At 41.6% G+C, this 21,235-nt stretch overlaps 1 protein-coding gene across 1 annotated transcript in view; it reads right to left on the bottom strand.

The window, feature by feature from the left end:
* Positions 1-20,660, bottom strand: part of CYB5B (cytochrome b5 type B) — a 36,720-nt gene extending 16,060 nt beyond the window's left edge. Inside the window, exon 1 of the mRNA XM_080936867.1 lies at positions 20,440-20,660. Coding sequence (XP_080792993.1) covers positions 20,440-20,601 — 162 coding nt within the window. The 5' untranslated portion in view covers positions 20,602-20,660. The remainder of the gene's footprint in view (positions 1-20,439) is intronic.
* Positions 20,661-21,235: the final 575 nt, after the last annotated feature.

The raw sequence follows: 21,235 nt of genomic DNA, 5'->3' as shown, positions 1-21,235 counted from the left end.
GAATATACAGCGCAGGATGAGCTTAAACACCAGATCTTCCTGTCCCCTTGGACTGCAGGTTTGGATGACAGTGTCCAGATTATTGAGGTGCTGGGGACTGACCCAGGGCCTCATGCATGCTAGGCAGGAGCTCTCCCAGCTGAGCCATGTTCCTGCCCATTCCTTTTCTTTTTTTGTTCTCTCTCTCTCTCTCTCTCTCTCTCTCTCTCTCTCTGTGTGTGTGTGTGTGTGTGTGTGTATGCACATTAATTCCTCCTGCCTCAGCTTCCTGGATGGTTAATCTCAAAACTTTTTGTAAGTTTAAAATTCTTTTCTTTCTTACTTTTTAGTTGTTGTTGTTTTGAAACAGGGTTTTTTTCTCTGTGTATCCTTGACTGTCCTGTACACCAGGCTGAACTCAATTTCACAGAGATCCACCTGCCTCTGTCTCCTCGAGTGCTGGAATTAAAGATATGTGCCACCTTTGCCCAGCTTAAAATTGTTTTCAAATTAAAAAAGAAAAAGAAGTAGGTGAGTGGAGGGGAAATATGTTCTATAGTTACATTGCTAAGTGCTGAGATGGCTTTGTGCCCATATCTGTAAACTAAAAAGAACAAGAGCACCTACCCTTACAGCTAGTGCTATTACACAGGCTGGACACGAGTACCTAGCACTGGGGGATGGCTCTGTAGGAGAGAGCATCACAACCTGATTTTGATCCCTGAAACCTATAAAGAAACCCAGCTTCCAAAAGTTATCCTGTCTTCCCATCACACTCTGGAACTTCTTGCACACACAGTGCAAACAGAAAAACTAATAAAGTAAATTTTTAAAATTTGGCACCAGCCAGACATAATAGGTAACTTTTATCCCAGCACATGGGAAACAGAAGCAAGCAGATCTCTGAGTTCCAGGCCAGCCTGGCAAACAGAGTGAGTTCTAAAGCCATCCAGGGCTGTCTACAAACAGATAGACAAACAGACAAAAAGTAGATACATGAAAAGCCAAAGGAGACTCTGATCACTGCACAAAGTGGACACTGTGTCTTTTGAAACTGTATTCACCAAGTATTACCTATTTAAAAACTTTATTTTCTAAACCAACACACAGCAGTCCTGACTTCAATATTCAGCAAACATTTGCTTATTAGCAAATTTAGAATTTTCATTAACACACCCAAGCCTGTGTTTCTGAAGTACTAGTGTCTTTTTTAATTAGTTACTTTTTATAACAACCACTTAAACTGCTTTAATATTTTAAAGATTAATTCAAGAGAAATGCAAAGCCTTTCCAAGTCACCTACCAATCATAGTCACTTACTCATCAGCTCCCTGAGGATCAGATGCTATTTTGGTCCCCTGAAAGGTCCCCACCCAGGAGAGCCCAGCGTTTAACCATGCTATTTTAGTGCAGGAGTGAAACTGCCACCATTCAGCTGCCGTCTTGAAAGAAAATTAAGTCACTGCATAGGGAACTACGTCCCATTTGCTCTATGTCTAAACTACAAAAAATATTTTCTCTTTATCCTATCCAACACACAGGCTTTCATAGTCAGAGAATATACCAAGCCTAGTGGCACAGGTCCCATAATTCCAGCATCTCAAGAGGGTGAGGCAAGGCATCCCAAACTCTAGCCAGATGGGGCAACTGTCAGCCCCTGAAGCAAAAAGAAAAGCAAGCTGGCTGTGGTGGTACATGCCTTTAGTACCTAGCACTCAGGAGACAGAGGCAGAGCAGGTAAGTTTCTGTGAGGACTTAAGAGCTGCCCTTACACTGAGTAAACTGGGAGAGACATGGTTCTCCAAAAGGAAGAGCACACCAGTTGGCTATCTACTGCCAGATGGTCAGCCCTGAAAACATACACATGTGTGCATGCATACATACAGGACATATCACACAGATTCGACAGGTTGTTTATAAGAGTATAATTGTGTATACAAATATATATGTGCCTATAATAACAATTGATTTTTTTAAAAGAGGCCACAAATATGAAGGAGAACAGGAAGGGGTATTAAGAGGGTATGGAGAGAGAAGTATTGTATTTAAAATACAATCTCAAAAATTAACAGCAACAATTTTTTTAAAAATACATAAAATATGATTTTTTTAAAGTTGCCCTTAACCTGGTAACTACTATTTGAAAGAGTCTCTCTAAATAAAAGGAAAACTGTATAATATATGGATATGCAACAGAACCATTCTTTCCTGAGCCTTAAAACTAGAAAGGAGAGGAAACAATAAATGTGTAGCTGGTAATTCACAAGAAAAAAAACCAACTTAAAAATGTTTTAGGAAGGGCTGGAGAGATGGCTCAGCGGTTAAGAGCACTGACTGCTCTTCCAGAGGTCCTGAGTTCAGTTCCCAGCAACCACATGGTGGCTCACAACCATCTGTAATGGGATCCGATGCCCTCTCTGGTATCTGAAGACAGGGACAGTGTACTTATATACATTAAATAAATAAATAAATCTTTTTTAAAAATGTTTTAGGGGGCTCAGCAGTTTAACGGGCTCTTGCAGAGGACCCAAGTTCAGTTCCTAGCACCCACATGGTGATTCACAACCATTTGTAACTTCAATTACAGGGAATCTGACCTTATTCTGACCTCTGCAAGCACCAAAGCACACATACATGAAGGTAAAACACTGACATTTCATTTCTATAAAATAAATGAATAAATAGCAAAAAATAATATCATGCAAAAAAAAATCTTTTTTGGTGAAGGGGTGGGTTGAGACAGGATCTCACTATGTAGCCTGGCTGTCTAGGAACTCACTATTTAGTCCTTAAACGCAGAGAGACCCGCCTGCCTCTGACTCCCAAGTGCTGCAATTAAAAGTAACCCAGCTTTAAAAAAATGAAAAATGAAATGTTTTAAGGCAGACGGATGGCTCAGTGACCACATGCATGAGAACCAGAAGGCATACAAATGCCAGGCGGGCACCCAGGCCGTTGTAACTCCAGAGACGGGAAAGCAGAAGTAAGGAATCATGGGAACACGTTGACTAGCTAGACCAGCCACATCAGTGAGCCTTGAATTCAGCTGAGAGACCCTGCCTCAAATTAAAGAAGACTCTTAATGTCAGCATCGGCCTCCACACGCACATATAGACTCAAAGAGCACACGAGGGCTGGAGGGATGGCTCAGTGGTTAAGAGCACTGATTGGTTCTGAGTTCAAATCCCAGCAACCACATGGTGGCTCACAGCCATCTGTAATGGGATCGGATGCCCTCTTCTGGTGTGTCTGAACACAGCTAGTGTGTACTCATATATAATGAATAAATAAATCTTTAAAGAAAAAAAAAAAAGAACACATGAAAACATAACCATTCACATAGCACACATAAATACATAAAAATGTTTTAACTTTTTTCTTCTGCTAACTCTAGAAATAATAAATAGGCAGAGAAAATGAAAACTTGAGCTACTGATGAAATACTTTTAAAATCTTTGGAAAAGCATTATCAGTTATGACTAAATATGATGTGCAATCAGTCCTACTTTAAGCATAATAAGTTATTTTTGTGGATAAATGTCTTACCTATTTATATTTTGTTGGTATTTTTATCATTTTCTTTACAAAGTTCATAACTTTCTTTATTAAAAATTTATTAACTACAGATGAGCAAATGAAATTTCACTATTCATTTCAACTCACTCAAAGAACTGAGTCAAGATTTTATTCGCAAAAATTCTTTTCAGCATGAACACCTAGTGCCAGGACAGACTCAGTAAATTACTTTGAATACTGTATAAGGAAAATAAAACTCTAATTTGCTACTATATTTTTTAATGTTTTCTGGATCAAAGAGGGGTTATATTACAAAGGTTCTTGCCTTGGAGTTTTTAGAATCTATCAACCTGGGGCTGAAAAGATGGCTAAGTACTTAAAAACACTGGCTGCTCTCCTAGAGGACCCAGATTCTGTCCCCAGCACTCACACGGGGCTCACAACTGTCTGTAATTTCAGTTCCAGAGCTGATGCCTTCTTCTGGCCTCCTGACGCACCAAGCACACACGGTGCACAGACATACATATGTGCAAACACCCACACACATAGCAAGAACCTTCCCCTAATGAATAAAGATTTCAGGGGACCAATCACTGGGCAAGGAATAGGTGGGACTTCTGGATCAGAGAGAGGAAGATGGGGACAACATGTAAGTAGGGGAATCCCCCCCAAAAACCAACCCCCCTGCCCCTTTCAGGTAGCAGATCCGTTGGGATCCAATACTGGACGATTTATAACTTATGGATTATTACAGGGCAATTTGTCTTATCTAGGTGGGCCGTTTATATCATTATCAATTGGCTCTGAGTTTATTGTGTGAACATTAATTGGGATGAGAAGTTACTGATATATACCTAATTGATAAATTACAAGCTTCTAGAGTTTTGATTTTGTCGGGTTACTGGGAACTGTTATCATAACCACAGGGGCTGGATTCTGGGAATGTGAACAGAGTCCAAAGCGGAGAGGCCACTGGGGACAGAGAATAGCAGGAGGTATCGTGGCATGGGACAGTCACTACTTTTCTAATATTTACTACACATACACATAAAATAAATTATAAAAAAATACATAGAGCATATCAAATCCACAGAAAGATCAACAATGCCACACAATGAGTGTGTCACTCAGCCAGACTGAAGGCCTAGTTACTCTGCTTAAGCTGGTTTACATAATGCTGTAAAGAGACAGCAAAGGACAGTGTCTGCAGAGATCTGAGCTGCCCTGGGGGGTACTCTACCTGGATTAAATGTCCCAGAAGTGACAGAGTGACATTTTCATCAAGAAGCAGATGTAGGACCAGTGGGATGGTTTATCCAGGAAAACACTTGATGTGCAAACCTGACAGAACTCATGGTGAAATGAATAAACCAACCAGAAATGTGTTTGCATAAATACATGCAGATGTGTGTTTTACAAACTAGAAAAGTAGTGCAAATTATGAAACAGAATTAAGAATAGTTATTTTAAGGTGGGACAAAAGATAAAGAGGAAAAGCATGGGTGATAGCTTTTTTGGTTTTTGTTTTGTTTTGAGATAGTCTCTCTATGCAGCTCTGGCTGTCCTTAGACTAGGCTGGCCTCAAACTCACAAGAGATCCGTCCACCTCTGCCACTCCAGTGCTGAGATTACTGTGGAGGCACCATGCTTCACATGTAAAAGTGTACTTGACTGACAGTTAAGGTTCTAACTCTTGGCAGTAATTACCATATTAGCTATTTTTGTATCAGTGTGACCAAAAAAATAACAAAAATATCAGGGAGGAGGAGAAGCTTCTTTAGGGTTGGTTTCAGAGGATTTCTGGTCTATGTACGGAAAGCATGGTGGCAGGAACACGAGAGACGGGGAGTAGGACTAGAACCCACAGTTGGTGTTGTTTTCAAAAGGGGACCTATTTTTGTCAGCTTAGACCTCACCTCCTAAAAGTTCCTCAGCCTTCCAAAACTGTGTTAGCCTTTGGCAGACAAGTGGTAATAAGCCTGTAGGGGCATTTCTAAGTCAATGCATAATAACTAAAATTTACGTCTGAGTGCATAAAAGGAGAGCTTTATAACAGTGCATTATGCAAAAGCTAGACATCAGCCCAGAGGTCACTTTGGGGAGGCAATTTCACAGATGTACAAACGTAGGAAAAACTCACTAAGCATGCTTTTAGGCTTTGTGCATTCTTGTGTTACAGTTTTTAAAATATGTCTTCAGAACTATGCAGCTGACATCAGAAGAGGAAACACCTGGATGGTTACTGATTAAACACAGGCAGAGTTTTGAATGTTTTTCACTGCACGGCACTTTCTTCAAGCAGTATTTCAGATGGAAACCCAAATACAATCGAGTGCAAGTGAAGAGTGTTCAGCAAACTTCAGGAATCACTCTAGAAACTAACGTACAAATGATACTAAACGACAGATCAAGTACCACCAGTAGCAGGCACTCGGCAGTCTTAAGTAATCCCAAGAGCTGCAGGTCCCTAGCTTCAGCCTCAAGGAAATGCGCTGCTGTGCTATTGCCAGAGGTCAGGTCAGGTAAGGAAGAGAGAACTGAGAATAGTTCACACGGTGCTCCACTCCACCCGACTCAGAGGCTGTGAGTCCTAGGGTAGATGAGAGTACACTCTAGACCTACACCAAAAGTTATGACATGGGACCAAGTCCAATTTTAGCACAAACAGCTCTTGTCTGCCAGTTTTTGTGTTGGTTAATGTTCACTATCAATTTAACAAGGTTCAGAATCGCCTTGAAAACAACTATAGATGTGGCTGTGAGGACTTTCTAGAATGTTCTTAAGACAGGCCTTGAATGTGGGTGACTGCAAACATGTGACCAAACATGTGACCAGCCATCTCTCAACAGTATCATGCTTCCCTGCCACGGTAGGCCATATTCCCTCAAACTGATAGTCAAAATAAATCCCTCCTTAATGTCAACTATTTCATCACAGCAAGAAAAAAGTAAAACAGTAATGATAAATATTGTCTTGGCTAGAACAATAAGAAATAAAAGCCAAGCATGGTGGCACATGACTGCAAACCAGCACTTAGAAGGCATAGATAAAAACCATCAGGAATAAGACTAAACTCAGGGCTGGGAAGATGGCTCGGAAGTTGAGAATATGTACTAGTCTTGAAAAGGGCCAGTGACCAGTTTCCATACCTTACTATGTGGCTCACAACCTCCTGTAACTCCATTCCAGGGGATTCAAACTGCAGACACCTGTGCTCACACATGCACATATCCACACACAGACACATACACATACACATAATAGAAGATACTACAAGACGAGTTCAGAGGAAGTAGCTTGCATAGGGTGCCTCTGCCCTACTCTCCAATTGATGGCAGAAAGGAAATAAATCTACAATACTGCCATAAAAAAGCATGGGAGGCAGCCACTGAGCTGAGATTGAAGGAGGGGCCATCACATGGCAAGGCATTATGTGGAGCTTGGTTTCCGTGGCCTCTTCTAATACTTTCTACTACCACAAAGGCCGAAACCAGGAGTGGAGCCAATGAAGCGACTGGCTCAGGGACTAGCATAGGAAACTTGAGGTGGCCCCACATCGATGCAGCGCCCTGCTTGCTGCACTTTCTTTTCTTTCTAATGTATATGGACAGATGCTATGTCTGCATATGTCTGTTTCATAACACATGTGCTTTGTGCCTGCTGGGACTAGAAGAAGGTATCAGATCCTCTGAAGTAGTTATAGATGGTTGTAAGCCGCCATCTAGAAATCAAATTCAAGTTTTCTGAAAGAACAGCAAATGCTGCTGAGCCATCTCTCCAGCCTACTGCTGTATTTCTTTTTTCATAGAAACTTTCATTTTTCTTCACACAAAAAAATTTTTTATTACATTTACTTTATGTGTGTGTACACACCTCAAGTCACTTGTATGGAAATCCAAGGACAACTTGCACGAGTCAGTTTATGGATTCTGGAAATTGAACTCAAGCTTTGCACCAAGCACACTTACCCAACGAACCATCTTGCCACCCCTACATTCACTTTTCTTTTACGTCAGAAGAGAAGAGCAGAGGAGTGGGAAGAGGGAAAAAGGGAACAGGAACTACTTACTACTCCTAGTGAAAGGTTACAGTTACAGAGAGCTCAGTGGCAGAATGCTTACGTAGTAAGGGCAAGACCCTTACTTTGATCCCAACGCTATATGTACACCACCCCACACACACATCCCAACTAAAAAGCGAGAGACTCAGCATGTCACTAACAGTGTAAAATGAATCAAACTTACAAAAATTATGATTGAAAGTAATATGGCTGAAAATAAACAACCCATTTAATTTAAAAGAAAACTTTAACAATCTAAGCATAACAACATTTTACTTTGCTTTCTTCTAAAAAACAGGTCCACCATGAGCAAAGCATGAGACTGTTTTAAAAGACAAACTACTATATTAGCTAATAAATACAGAATAAGGAGAGATTTTTGTGCTCCTAAATCAGGAAATTTGTTTGTTTGTTTGAATATAGGGTCTATTTTTGTAGCCTTGGCTATCCTGGAACTCACTATGTAGATTGAGCTGGCCTTGAACTCACAGAGACCCACCTGCCTCTGCTTCCCAAGTGCTGGGATGAAAGACTAGGGCATAGGAAGCGATTTATTTGTAGCACCTTTTATTCTTGAGCCATCTTGCCCACCCAAGTGTTCTGTACCATGAAGCAATTTATTAATCCTCATCTCAAATCTTTCTGTAGAGAGCATTCGGACTTAAATGTTTGCCTTCATTCTTGAACTTTCTAATGTTGAGAAACTGATATGCACTCAGTAAAAACCAAACTTCAAATGCCACTTTCCAATTGGCCATCCAATCATGAGGGCAAACAACTGAAATTGTTTATATACACAATTTGTAGTATAATTTGTAATATACTACATAGTATCCAACAAAGCACAGAAGACACTCAGTGATTATTATTTTTTAAAGGCTTTGGTAATCAAACACAATAGTACACACATGCTATCCAGATACTAGTAATGTCAAAGGAGGACCTGGAGTTCAGAGTCCTCCTCATAGCAAGTCTGAGAGCTGCTTGGGTTACATACACTACATAAGAAAATTCTCATTGAGACTGAAGTAAGAAGATTATTGCTTGACCTTAGTAAATCAAGTCTAGCCTGGGTGTTAGTAACACACTGAGACTTGACTATCTTTTATAAAACAAACATCCCAGCACTCAGGGAGACATTGACAGCCTGAGTTCCAGACTAGCCTGGTCTATATAGAATTTAAGAACAGCTAGAGAAAGCTACAAAGTGAGACCCTGTCTCAAAAATAAAACAAAAATGCCACTACTTTATAATTTCATCCTCACTCTTTTTACTTGTGGAATCAACAAAGAAAACCAGATCTCAACTTAAGGAGGGGAGGAAAGCATCCCTCTCAGCCATTCTGAATAAAAATGATAACGCTCTGTGGGAGCCACAAATTGTGTAATAACATACTCAGCTCAAGAGCAAACCAAGGCAAGGCTTAAGACACATACGAGATTTTTTTTTTATTATTACTCAATATTTGCCCCATAGGTGAGCTGTGGCATTTAAAGCTCTTAACCCTTTCAAGCTTGTAATATGATGCCCAAAACAAAAGTTGTATTCACCCTTCTCCCAGGAAAGCCAATGAAGACAGTTCAGAGTCAAAAGCTCAACTTTTTATAGGTAACTACAGACAAATAATGCTAATGCTAACAGGTTAGAAATCCCCTGAGTTGAACAACCCTCACACCTAAGGCTCAGAGAACATCCTGGAAAGGGGCCAGAAAGAGTGTGAGAGCCAGAGGACCAGTATGTATGCTGTGAGATAGGAACTCTGAACATAATAACACTGAAGGGGATTATGGGAGGAGTTGGAGGGAAGACAATAAGGGAGAGAAGTAATATAGATTACTCATGTATAAATTTATTAAAATCTTTTTTTTTAAGGAGCAAAAGAAATCTCTTTTTGCTCTTATTCTTTTGAGAGGTTTGTACCTTAAAAAAAAAATTATTCTATTTGCATGTATACCTGCATGCCAGAGGAGGGCATCAGACTCCATTATAGATGGTTGTGAGTCTCCATGTGATTGCTGGGAATTGAACTCAGGAACTCTGGAGGAGCAGCCAGTGCTCTTAACTGCTGAGCCACCTCTCCAGTCCTATTGTTGTGTTATTTTGTTTTTGAGAAAGGGTTTCTCTGTGTAGCTCCAGCTGTCCTTAAACTCAGAGATCTGCCTGCCTCTGCTTCCTGAGTGATGTATGTCTCCATCACCCAGCAAGAGGATTCTACGGATGGATGGATGGATGGATGGATGGATGGATGGATGGATGGATGGTGGATGGATGGGTGGGTGGGTGGGTGGGTAGATGGATGGATGGATGGGTGGATGGGTGGGTGGGTAAATGGATGGACAGATAGACTTTTGTTGTGTTATTGTTGAGACAAAGTCTCTCTACATAGCTCTGGCTGTCCTAGAACTCACAAAGATCTACCTGCCTTTACTCCTGAGTACTGGGATTAAAGGTGTGTGCCTGGGGCTGGAGAGATGGCTCAGCAGTTAAAGAGCACTCACTGCTTTTCCGAAGGTCCTGAGTTCAATTCCCAGCAACCACATGGTGGCTCACAACCATCTGTAAAGAGATCTGGTGCCCTCTTCTGTGTCTGAAAAACAGCTACAGTGTACTCGTATAAATGTAATAGATAAATCCTTTAAAAAAAAAAGGTGTGTGCCCTATTTTCTCGGTTGATTTTTTTTTTTTAATGATCAGTAAGGATGGGAAAATTCTTAGTAAAGTGCTTTTCACACATGAGTCTTCATGCACTCAGATTATTGACCTGAGTTCATTCCCCATGAGCCACATGATAGAGGGAGAGAACAAGCAGATTCCTAAAAAATGTCTACTGACTTCCCCATGTGCTATGACATACACACATGCATGCACACCCACTTTGAATAAATAAATGTTTAAACATAATAAATTTTTTAAAGAAAAAAATGTATCAATTATCAGATCATATTAACTAGAAGAAGGAAAAAACAACTCAGTCATCTCAGTGACAAAGAAAAGCATTTGACAAAGTTCAACACCCTGATAATCTTAGAAAAGTAGAAACAAGGAAATTTCAGCAATATAGATCACTTATGAAAAAAAATACAATAGACTACTCAGAAGCGAAAGACTGTTTCTTAGATCAATAACAAAATCAGACCAGCTCTAGGGACTGCTGTTCAGTGCTGCACTCAAAGTTCTAGCCAAGACACTTACACAAATACAAGAGGAAGAGGAAGAGGAAGAGGAAGAGGAAGAAGAAGAAGAAGAAGAAGAAGAAGAAGAAGAAGAAGAAGAAAGGAAAGCAGAGAGAGGGAGGGAGACAGGGAAAAACAAAAAGAAAAAGAAATATATCAACAGCTTACAAACTAAGTCAACCAAGTTTTAGGGAACAAGCTTAAAAAAAAAAAAAAAAAAAAAAAAAGGTGTTACCATAAACCAGTAATAAATGATCCAAAAAGAAGACAAGGACGAGAAGAGGAGGAAGAAAAATAAAGAAAGCAATTCTACTTAAAATAGCATCTAGAAGAGTTACTACCAGAATTCAACCATAACCAAGGAAGCCCAGGCTGGCTTCAGACTTCCTGCCTCAGCCTCCTGAGTACCAGGATCACAGGCATGAACCAGCACAGCTGACTTACGTGATTTCATGTCTATGGAGGCCTGTTGTCCTTACACTCAGAGAAACAGAGCTCAGGACAGTGGTCTCCAAGGCTGAGAGCACGGGGGCTTGGGGATTGGTATCTGTTGCTTAATGAGCATCGTTTCAGCTGGCAATGAGAAAGCTCTGGACATGGATGAATGGGGTGACAGTTCTCAAAACCATGTACTTAATGTAACTATATGTCTAATAGTGGTGGAAATGGTGACGGTTATGCTTAAATCCGTATAATAAGAATGTTCTTCATCTAAAAAGTATAGTGAAAGGCTGATTAGATGGCTCAATAGGTCATGGTCCTCGCTGGCAAACTTAATGCCTGAGTTTGATCACCAGAACCTGCAAGATGGAAGAAAGGAAGTGACTCCAGAAAGTTTTCCTACATAACACTGTAAATAAATCGAGTGCCATTGAATTGCACAGGTAAAAATGGTTAAAATGGAGAGCTAAGGGTATACAGCTGGGTCAGTCCTCAACACGGAAAAAAGAAAAAAGGTCAAAATAGCTTTACACATACACAAACACACACAAATATGTTCACATATATATGTGTGTAAATAAATGAATATGTATATACATATGTGTGTGTATTTGCCTTTAAATCACAACTAAACAAGGTAAGAGTGTGGGATTATTTCAGTAACCTATATCGGTTGTCTACACTAATACAAAATACTAGACAACAAAAAATTTCTTCTTTGGCCTAGGGTGCAGCTCAGTGGCAGTGGGCTCAAACATGCAGGCCAGACTTTGATTCTTAGCATGGCGGAACACAACACAGTAATAACAAAGCTCACAAGAAGCTGGAGAGTTGCCCCTGCAGTTAAGAGCACTAACTGCTCTTGAGGAACATGTGGTTCCCAGTACCACACTGGGTACTGTTTCTCCACAGGCTCTGTACTCAGGCATAGATACAAATACATACACAAAATTAAAAATAAATCACACAATCAGAAGCTAGAGATACAGTTTATTCATAAGAGTGTTTGCCTAGAAAGCCCAAGGTCCCCAGTCCAACCTCTACCCCAAAATAAATAAAATTCTCAACTAGTTTAAGTAAAGCATAGTGCCCACGTGCCTTAGCACCTACTTTGCATACAAATCTCTTATGTGTTTGGCTTTGGGTTTTGGTTGTGGCTCAGACATTTCCCAATTCAAAATTCAAGATCATCCCAACTCAGTGTCATAGGTACAGGGATTTCAGATAAGAGACACCACAGTCGACTCGTATTTAAACCTCAGATAAGCTACCACATAAACTAGTAAAAGAGAAGAAACAACTGACTGTGTGGTGTTTATTTCTAGCTCACTCAAGCAAAAGTAACCAAGTAAAACACTACAGCTATTAGAAAACTTTGTCCTCTTGTGAAGGCCCTCAGTCAGGTCAACCATCCAAAGAATACGTGATAGGAAGCAGAAATAGTCTTAAATTCAGTCACTGTACTAAATACTGACAGAAGACAGAAAATTCTATGCTGTAATAAAGAAATGGAAGGACAAACTACTAGTGGGACTCATTCCCCATTGCTAAGCCTATGGAAAGAACAGGGGACTGGGGAGCTGACAAGAGGGATGACAATTACAGTTTAAAATTCTAGCTGGAAAAAAATTATTCAAGTTCTCTGTGGATGGAAATTCCATACCGATGCAGTAAAAATGTGACAATGGAACTCTACTGAAGCCCACCTGACTTGGAAAATGGAACTGAGAGTCATTAGCTTGAGGAAGCTGCAGAAATAGGCTGGATGATAAAGAGCAATCTCTGGCCAAATACATTCTATCACCAAAGCCAAATATAAAGATTAAAGTATGGCAGGGCAGAGAAAGATAACAGAACTAATGGGTCACAGGAGGAAATGATGCCATTTGCTTGGGGATAAGAGTGAGCCTGGGAAGTCAGGGGTGTTGCCTAGGAAACTAGCCTGATGCCAAAGGGTAGTAACCTGGCAAGATCACCAAACCACCCCACGTCCCAAATTCAGGTCTAGGAATCCCAACATAGTACCCCAGGCCCCACTGCTACAGATTCTCACAAGTTTATGTATCTTCATAAACGATCACAATTTTAATTAGCTAATTATGGTGGGTGAGGCATGTATGTGGAGATCAGAGAACAACACTGTGAAGGAGGTTCACCTTTCCCCTTATGTAGGTCCCAAGAACCAAATTCAGGTAGTCAGACTTGAACAAATGCTCTACCAGCTGAGCCATCTAGAACCTACAATTGTTATTTTTATTTAATGTCTCTCTTTCTCATTAGACTATAAACTCTTAGGAATAGGGACCACGGTTGTCTTCTATGTGACTGAGAACTAAGACACAGGAAGATTGGGGAGCTCTCACTCTGTTCGCAAAGTTGCATACATGAACAGGCACACATGCCTATGGCCACACAAAATGAATAAACAAATGAGGAAAAAAAACAACACTAATTGGGTCACCCTGCCTGCACAAGGCATGGGGATTAACCTTTGCCTCATCTTTTTCAAGTCTCTAGGTCGACCCACAGGAACACCGAGGGAACACAGAATGTCTTCTGTATATATGCCTACTTACCACCTAGGTAACAACTGGACTATAGGTTTGGTTTTTGCTTTGTTGTTTTTAATCACCCTTGAGAAAACCCACAGCGAATGATTAGTCAAACTCAAAATTTCAGGGGATCACTGGGGATTGATCCCATTCTCTACCTTCCTTCAGGCAAAGCCACTGTCTTCTAAAATGACAGTAACTTCTGCCAACTCCTCCCTGCTACTCCTAGGCACCTAATGCACCTTTAACTATTTCAAAGAACCTGTCACTCAGCATTCCAAAGATGTGGCTGGAATATGTTAAGTCCTGGGTTTGATCTCCACCACTAATAAGTAAATGTTGCTGGAAACAACATAGTCCTTGAGATATGTGGCGATTTAAATGAGAATGCTTTCTCTATACACTCCTCCCAAATATCTGCATTCTTGGTGCCCAGTTAGTGGAACTGTTTGGGAAGGACTGGGAGGTATGGCTTTGTTGGAGTAGGTATGGCCTTGTCGAAGTGGGTGTAGCCTTTGACTGGAGTGGGTTTTGAGATCTTAGGAGCCCACACCAGGCCCTAGTCTTGTTCTCAAGTCTCTCTGTCTCCCTCTCTCTGTCCCTCTTCTTCTCCCTCTCTCTGCTAGCAACTTGTGGATCAGCTACTGATCCTATTCCTTCCCATTATATTCATAGACTTACCCTCTGAAACTATAAGCAAATCCCCAATTAAAGGCTTTCTTTTATAGTTGCCTTGATCATGGTATATTTTCACAGCAATAGAACAGTAACTAAAACAGATACACAGGTTAAAAAAAAGAAATATAGGGCTAGAGAGATGGCTCAGTGGTTGAGAGTACTGCCTGCTTTTCCAGAGGACCCTGGTTCAATTTCCAGCACCCACAAGGCAGTTCACATGGTAATTCCAATTCCAAGGGATCTAACACCCTCAAGCAGACATACATACAGGCAGAACACCTATGCATTTGAAATTTAAAAACAGAAAGAAAGAAAAAGAAATGCAGGAGCCAGGCTGGTGGAGCACACCTTTAATCCCAGCATTAGGGGGATTTCTGTGTGTTCAAGGCCATCCTGATCTACTTCGTGGGTTCCAGACCAACCAAGCCTTCATAGTGAAAACCTGTTTCAAAAAACAAAATGAAACAAAAACAAACAAAACAAAAAAGCAATGCAGGGGCTAAAGAAATGCTCAATGATTAAAAGTGCTTACAGAGGATTCAAGTTTGGCTCCCAGCACCTACATCAGGTAGCTCATAATTGCCTGTAACTCTAGTTTAAGAGGCTCTAACACCTCACCTTCACAGGCACCTAGCATGAATTATCCACCAAGTCAGACATTTCCAGGCCTCTGCATAGTTCTTTGGCCAAAAAAAATCATCTTCTCATGAAGGCTTTTCCAGAGCAGTTTGTTCCCCAGTACTGGAGGCTGAATTCAAGGCCTTGAGCACACTGTTAAGTGCTTCCCCAACAAGCTGTATGCCTGGCCTGACTTCTTGTAAGTTTCCTTCATAGACAGAGACAGATTTTTAAATTCTTGTATTTGGTTTGTTTTCTTTGGTCTTCCCTAGAATAGAAACTTCAAGAAGGCAGGATGCAGACTGCAGTGAGGCACTGCCCATCTTACACTGCTCTTCTGAGAAAGCTACTCACTCACACACACACACTCATACACATACAGAGAGACACACTCACACTGACACACTTACACACAAGCCACTCACTCATACACAGATACACACAGAGACACACTCACACTGACATACTCACACACAAGCCACTCACACATACACTTATATATACACACACACAGACACACTCACACAAGCCACTCACTCACACACTCACATATACAGATACATACACACTCACACAGAAATACATACACAAGCTACTCACACACATAGACACACACACAGACACACTCATACACAAGCTACTCACACACATAGACCCACTCATACACAAGCTACTCACACACACACACACACACACACACACACTCACATACAACACTCACATACAAACTGTTCACAGACACACATACACAAGCCACTCACACACAAACTACTCACACACAGAGACACACTTGCACACAGACACACTCACACACAAGCCAACTGCTCTAAGTTTTTTCACTTCATGTTTTAAAATGGATTTTTCTTACTGTGTGGGGTTGGTGTAGGTGTGTGGGGTTGGTGTAGGTGTGTGGGTGTATGAATGTGCCGCAGCCTTGGTTCTCCCCTCCCATGGGTTCTGGGGACAGAACTCAGGCCGTCATGCTTGTATAGCAAATGCATTTATCCTCTGAGCTATCTCACTGGCCCAAGTGTTTTCACTTATGACATACAGGAGAAGAGAAATTTCACATTAAAATCTAATAAACACCATATATAAACACTATATGTAACATTACATATAACTAGCCAAATGTAGCTTCAGAAAAACCAGACAGTAAGTAATAGATATATTTTGATATTTTCAGACCAATGTTATAAAATTTTTTCCTATGATTAGTTTTCTAAAGTATTAAATAGTGAAAAGGAAAAAAACAAAAGAACAAAAAACCCCCCTGATATGAGGTAACGGTGTAGTTTGGTAGTAGAGGGTTTGCCTGACATGGACTAATCTCTGGGTCAGTACTTAGCACCCCACAGACCATGTGTAGAAACACAAAACCTACACTCTCAATACTTAGGAGGTGAAGGCAAGAGGATCAGAAGTTCAGAGGTCATCTTCAACAACGTAAGAATGTGAGGCCTGTCTACTGTACATGACACCTTGTTTTTAATTAAAACCACACACATATAGACATACACACACACACACACACACACACACACACACACACACACACAAACCCACCAAGTAATGATACGTACTATTTTCATTTCTAAATTTTAATACATAAAACTAATAACAGTGATTTTTTTTTAATGCAAAAGTAATCTGGTAGAAGAAAAACAGTACCATTCTAAACCATCACAAACTCTAGTCATATCCTAATCTAACCACAGTCATTAACAAAAAAAGGCAAACCTATAGATTCAAGATAGTCAGATCAAGAAGCCCTCACTAATCCCCAAGTGATTTCAGATTGGAAAGATAGATGCAGGTCTTTCCCATCTCATCTAACAGCACCCTGCTGCTAAGTGCTGAGAGCCCAGAACCCTGGCTCATCCTCAGCAACTCTTGCTTTCACATCTAGAATCCAGTGCATCACGTACCATCAGAGTGCACATAGGCAGTAGTTCTTACTGCCCACATTGACATCATTCTGGTCCAGCACCCTTCCTTGCCTTAGTTATGTCTTCCAGAACTGTGCTCTTCAATTCCACCTTAGTCTTCTGCGCTGCTTTCTCAAGAGTGCTGCCAGAACCACCCAACTAATCATTAAATCACAGTATACCATGCTTTGTCTCTAATGATTTTTCCATCAAGAACAAAAATTCATCCTTAAGCAAGTGCATCCCAAAACATGATCATCCCTCTGATCATTCTGATTGCATGATCCAACCACTGAAGCCTCACTGCCTGTCTCCAAACATACCATATTCCCATCTCAGAAATGTTGTGTGGACATCCACATGGACAGCTCCCTCACTTTATGCCTGGCCTGTAGTCATCTTCATGACATTATCTCTGGCCTCCATCCCCCCAAATATCAACCCTTTTCTTCATGATCTTACCACATACACAGATTATATCATCTTCTTGGCACCTATCTACTGTGTATCCATGGAATACAATTCATTCATTTACTGCTTACTGTCTGCTTCCTATTCTAGATGGCAAGGTGTTTACTCACTATGTCTTTAGTACCTAAAACAGTATGCGGTACCAAGCAAAGATCTGGTATTTGATTAAGCAGATAAATGAATAAGCTATGACAGGACTAGAGATAGTGGGACGAGTTAACTTGGAACAGCTAACTGCAAGTTCAGCATGGCGATTCAAGCCTGTCCTCTCAGTACTGAGGAAGGTGACACAGGAAGATTGCCACAAATTCAAGGCCAGTCTGAACACCAAAAAAGCAGCCTAGAGTACCGGTAAGGCCCTGTCTAAATAATAATAATGACGATTTTAAAAATGGCTAGCTACAGATAAAAATCTATATCTCAAGGAAAGCCTTACCTACGAGATCTCACCTCTAGCTACATCAGTACAAGGTGAAATAGGCTGGCCATGTTTCCTTATCTGAGCCCTTCCAAACTCACTATCTATGCTCAACCAATCAAGAAATCCTGGGATGTGGACTGTCTAGATATTATATACTATACTTTAACAGAAAATGTAATAAAAGGCAAATACCAGAAGATAGTTAAGACTAGTATTGTGAAGTAATACTATATGGACAAAAGAAATCAAGAGATCTTCTAAGCCAAGCTCCGCCCCTCCTCAGATAATTATATATGATCAGAACTTCACAGAAAGTGTTTCCAGTATCCACACTAATACAATTGTTACTTTGACCCATGGTGCTCTCAGCCAGTTGTTTTAAAAATGAAGCTGGGCTACCTTCAATCTCAGCACAGAGGCAGAGGCAGGCAGATCTCTGTGAGTTCAAGGTCAGTCTGGTCTTCATTGTGATTTCCAGGACAGCCAGGGCTAAGTAGAAAGACCCTGTGCAAAACAAAAAAAAAAACAAACACAAAACAAGAAGTTGGCCCAGGAGTAGTACACAGCTATAATTCTAATACATGGGAGACAGAGGAAAGAGAATCAGGAGTTCCAGGTTAGATAAGAGCCTATCTCAAAATAGCAAGTGATAAAGCAAACAGCTGGGCTGGGGGATAGGGGTTTGGTTCAATGTACAGTGCTTTGGTTTAAGCCAAAGAACCTTTTTTTTTAAAGGAGGAAAAACAAACCTGAGAGTCAGATGTGGTAGCATAGACTTGAAATCCCAGCTCTAATGAGACTAAACTAGGAGGCCTACAAAGAGTTTAATGCCTTGCCTGGGCTACAGAGTAAAATCATTGTCTCAAATGATGCTAAGGGTAGAGTACTTTAGTTGCCTAGCATGTGTAAAGACCCTGATTCATTTCCCAACCGTGGGTAGGGAAGAGAGTAGTCTACTATACAAACATAAGAAATTACCAAATCCTTCTACTAGAAAAAAATTATTAGCATAATGTCCTCTTTGTAAAAGTTCATTCCCACTGAGACTCTGGAGGGAAGATGTGACTCTGGGAAACTAGTCCAGAAATAGTGTTTGCCTGGCATGTGCAAGACCTTCATATATAACATCCAATACCCTCCACACACAAGAAATTAATTTCTCAGGACAAAGCTGTGTTATAAGATGCCAGCCATAAGGGTAATATTCTATGACAAAAGAAAATGATCACACAAACCCAACCTTCAAACTCATCTTTAGTGACTGTTCGACATTGGTTCCCTGGGTTAAAAATGGCAGACAGCAAAGGAACAAGAGGTAGCGAAAATGTTCTGTTTTAGGCTGGAGAGATGGCTCATTGCTTAAAAGCACTGGCTGCTCTTCCAAAGGTCCTGAGTTCGATTCCCAGCAAACACATGGTGGCTCACAACCATCTGTAATGGGATCCGATGCCCTCTTCTGGTGTGTCTGAACACAGCTACAGTGTACCCATATACATTAAATAAACAAATCTTTAAAAAAAAAGTCCTTTTTTTTTTTTTTTTTACTGAGGTGACTACATGACCAAATACACAATATCCTCTTGTCAAAGTCGAGGTTACAGAATCAATTCAGTTGACAGTGTATGCCTAATAAGCTAAGCATGAGAAATTGGATCCCTAGAAAGGCACATACAGAAAGATTTAGAAGTTCAAGGTCTACAGAGACTATGTAATCGACATGAAGAACAGCCTAGGGATACATCAGACCCTGTCACAAGAAGGGGAGAAATTATCTGTTGCCCAACAGTCTCCAAGAGATCTTGGGTAATAAGAATTGATTTGAAGAGCTAACAAAAGGGTTGAAAGCCATGTTCAAGGCCAGCCTGGTCTACATAAAAGTTCTAGGACAGATAGGGGATACATAACTAGGCTGTCTTTATAACTAACTAACTAACTAACACACACACACACACACACACACACACACACACGCGTGCACACACACACACTACTGCCTAACCAGGAACAGGGTTGGGGGAATCTCACCTCATTGGTTAAGAGCACATACTGTTCCATACTGTTCTCTCAGAAGATTCAAGCTCAATACCCAACACCCACATCAGGAGGCTCACAACCTCCGCTGACTTACTCCAGCTCCTGTCGTTCTGACCTCTGGCTACTGCAGGCACCAAACGCAAATGCATATGCCCCCGCACACATACATGATTTAATTGTTCTTAATTTTTTAAAAATCCTGCCTTCTCCTCAAGAAAATAAAAGCCTCCGCAAACATTGCTTTCTAAGGCATACTTCCTGGAAAGTGAGGAGCAGTTTTGAAATGGGTTCGAGTGGATTAGGTCGTTTAGTGTGTGCTCTTGAGAGTTCTCAGCCTCTGCGAGCCTCAGTTTCTCCTTATGAAAAACAGGTTGATGGTGGGCTAGCGTGTGATCTAGCACACTGCAAGTGCTCCGTGCATTAAGAAACGCACGTTGTCACCCGAGGCTGAGACTGCAGTCCCTCAGAGGGTCACGGTCCCTTTCGGACGCCGGACGGCTACGCGTGGCCTCCTCCCCTCCCTCACCCCGGCAGCGCGCGGGGGCCTCCCGCCTCCCAGGCCCGCACCTCGCTGAGGAATCGGGTGATATCGTAGACTCGCCCGTGGATCACCATCCACGTCTCCTCCGCAGTGTTTCGCTTCGCCACCTCCTCCAGCCGGAAGTAGGTGACGGAAGGGTCGGAGCCCTCGCCATTCCCGCCGCTGCCGCTGGCCTCTGAGGTCGCCATTGGATCCGAGTCCCTCTCTGCCGCTTTCTGGGATTCTGCCGCTAACTTCCTTCACACCCGGCCCGCGCTCAGTCCTCGTCGGCTTCCGTAACCGGGTAAAACCTGGTCCGACGTCCAACTGACCAATCAGCGTCGTCCAGCCCCTCCAACCTTGCCAATCAGATACCGTGATTTTGGACCGGCGCCTAAACGAGGCTGGTGACAGGTGTCACCTCAGGAGACCATTCTCTTTGCTCGGCCCATGGGTAGGCAGGACCCTAAACGAACTAGAGCCAATCTCCAGAGTCTCTTTTCCCCTCCTGCCACCCTGGGTTCCCGAGTCACCGGAAGCGCGTTTTCCCCTCTATCCCCGGGGTTTCAAGCTTTGCTGTCCCCAAGACTTAGGTGACTGGTTCCCTTAGGGTCCAAAAGGCTCACCAATTAAAATGAGCGTGGCGACCTCTGCCTTCCTTGCCCAGAGTCTTGGCACGCTGAATGAGAGTGTGTTAAGAGAGGCCCGAGCTCAGCAATCTCTGTATAAATCCCAACTGCTGTGGACTCCAGGGCTCCTAGACACAAGGCTTTCCAACAGCAGTTGGAGCGAGGGAAATGTTCCCATGTTGCCACCACTACTGACAAAATAATCTCTAATCGA

Source organism: Micromys minutus (assembly GCF_963924665.1).
Source record: "Micromys minutus genome assembly, chromosome: 24".
Lineage (NCBI taxonomy): Eukaryota > Metazoa > Chordata > Mammalia > Rodentia > Muridae > Micromys > Micromys minutus.
The sequence above is the reverse complement of the archived record's forward strand: the minus strand, read 5'-3'. Positions and strand labels throughout refer to the sequence as shown.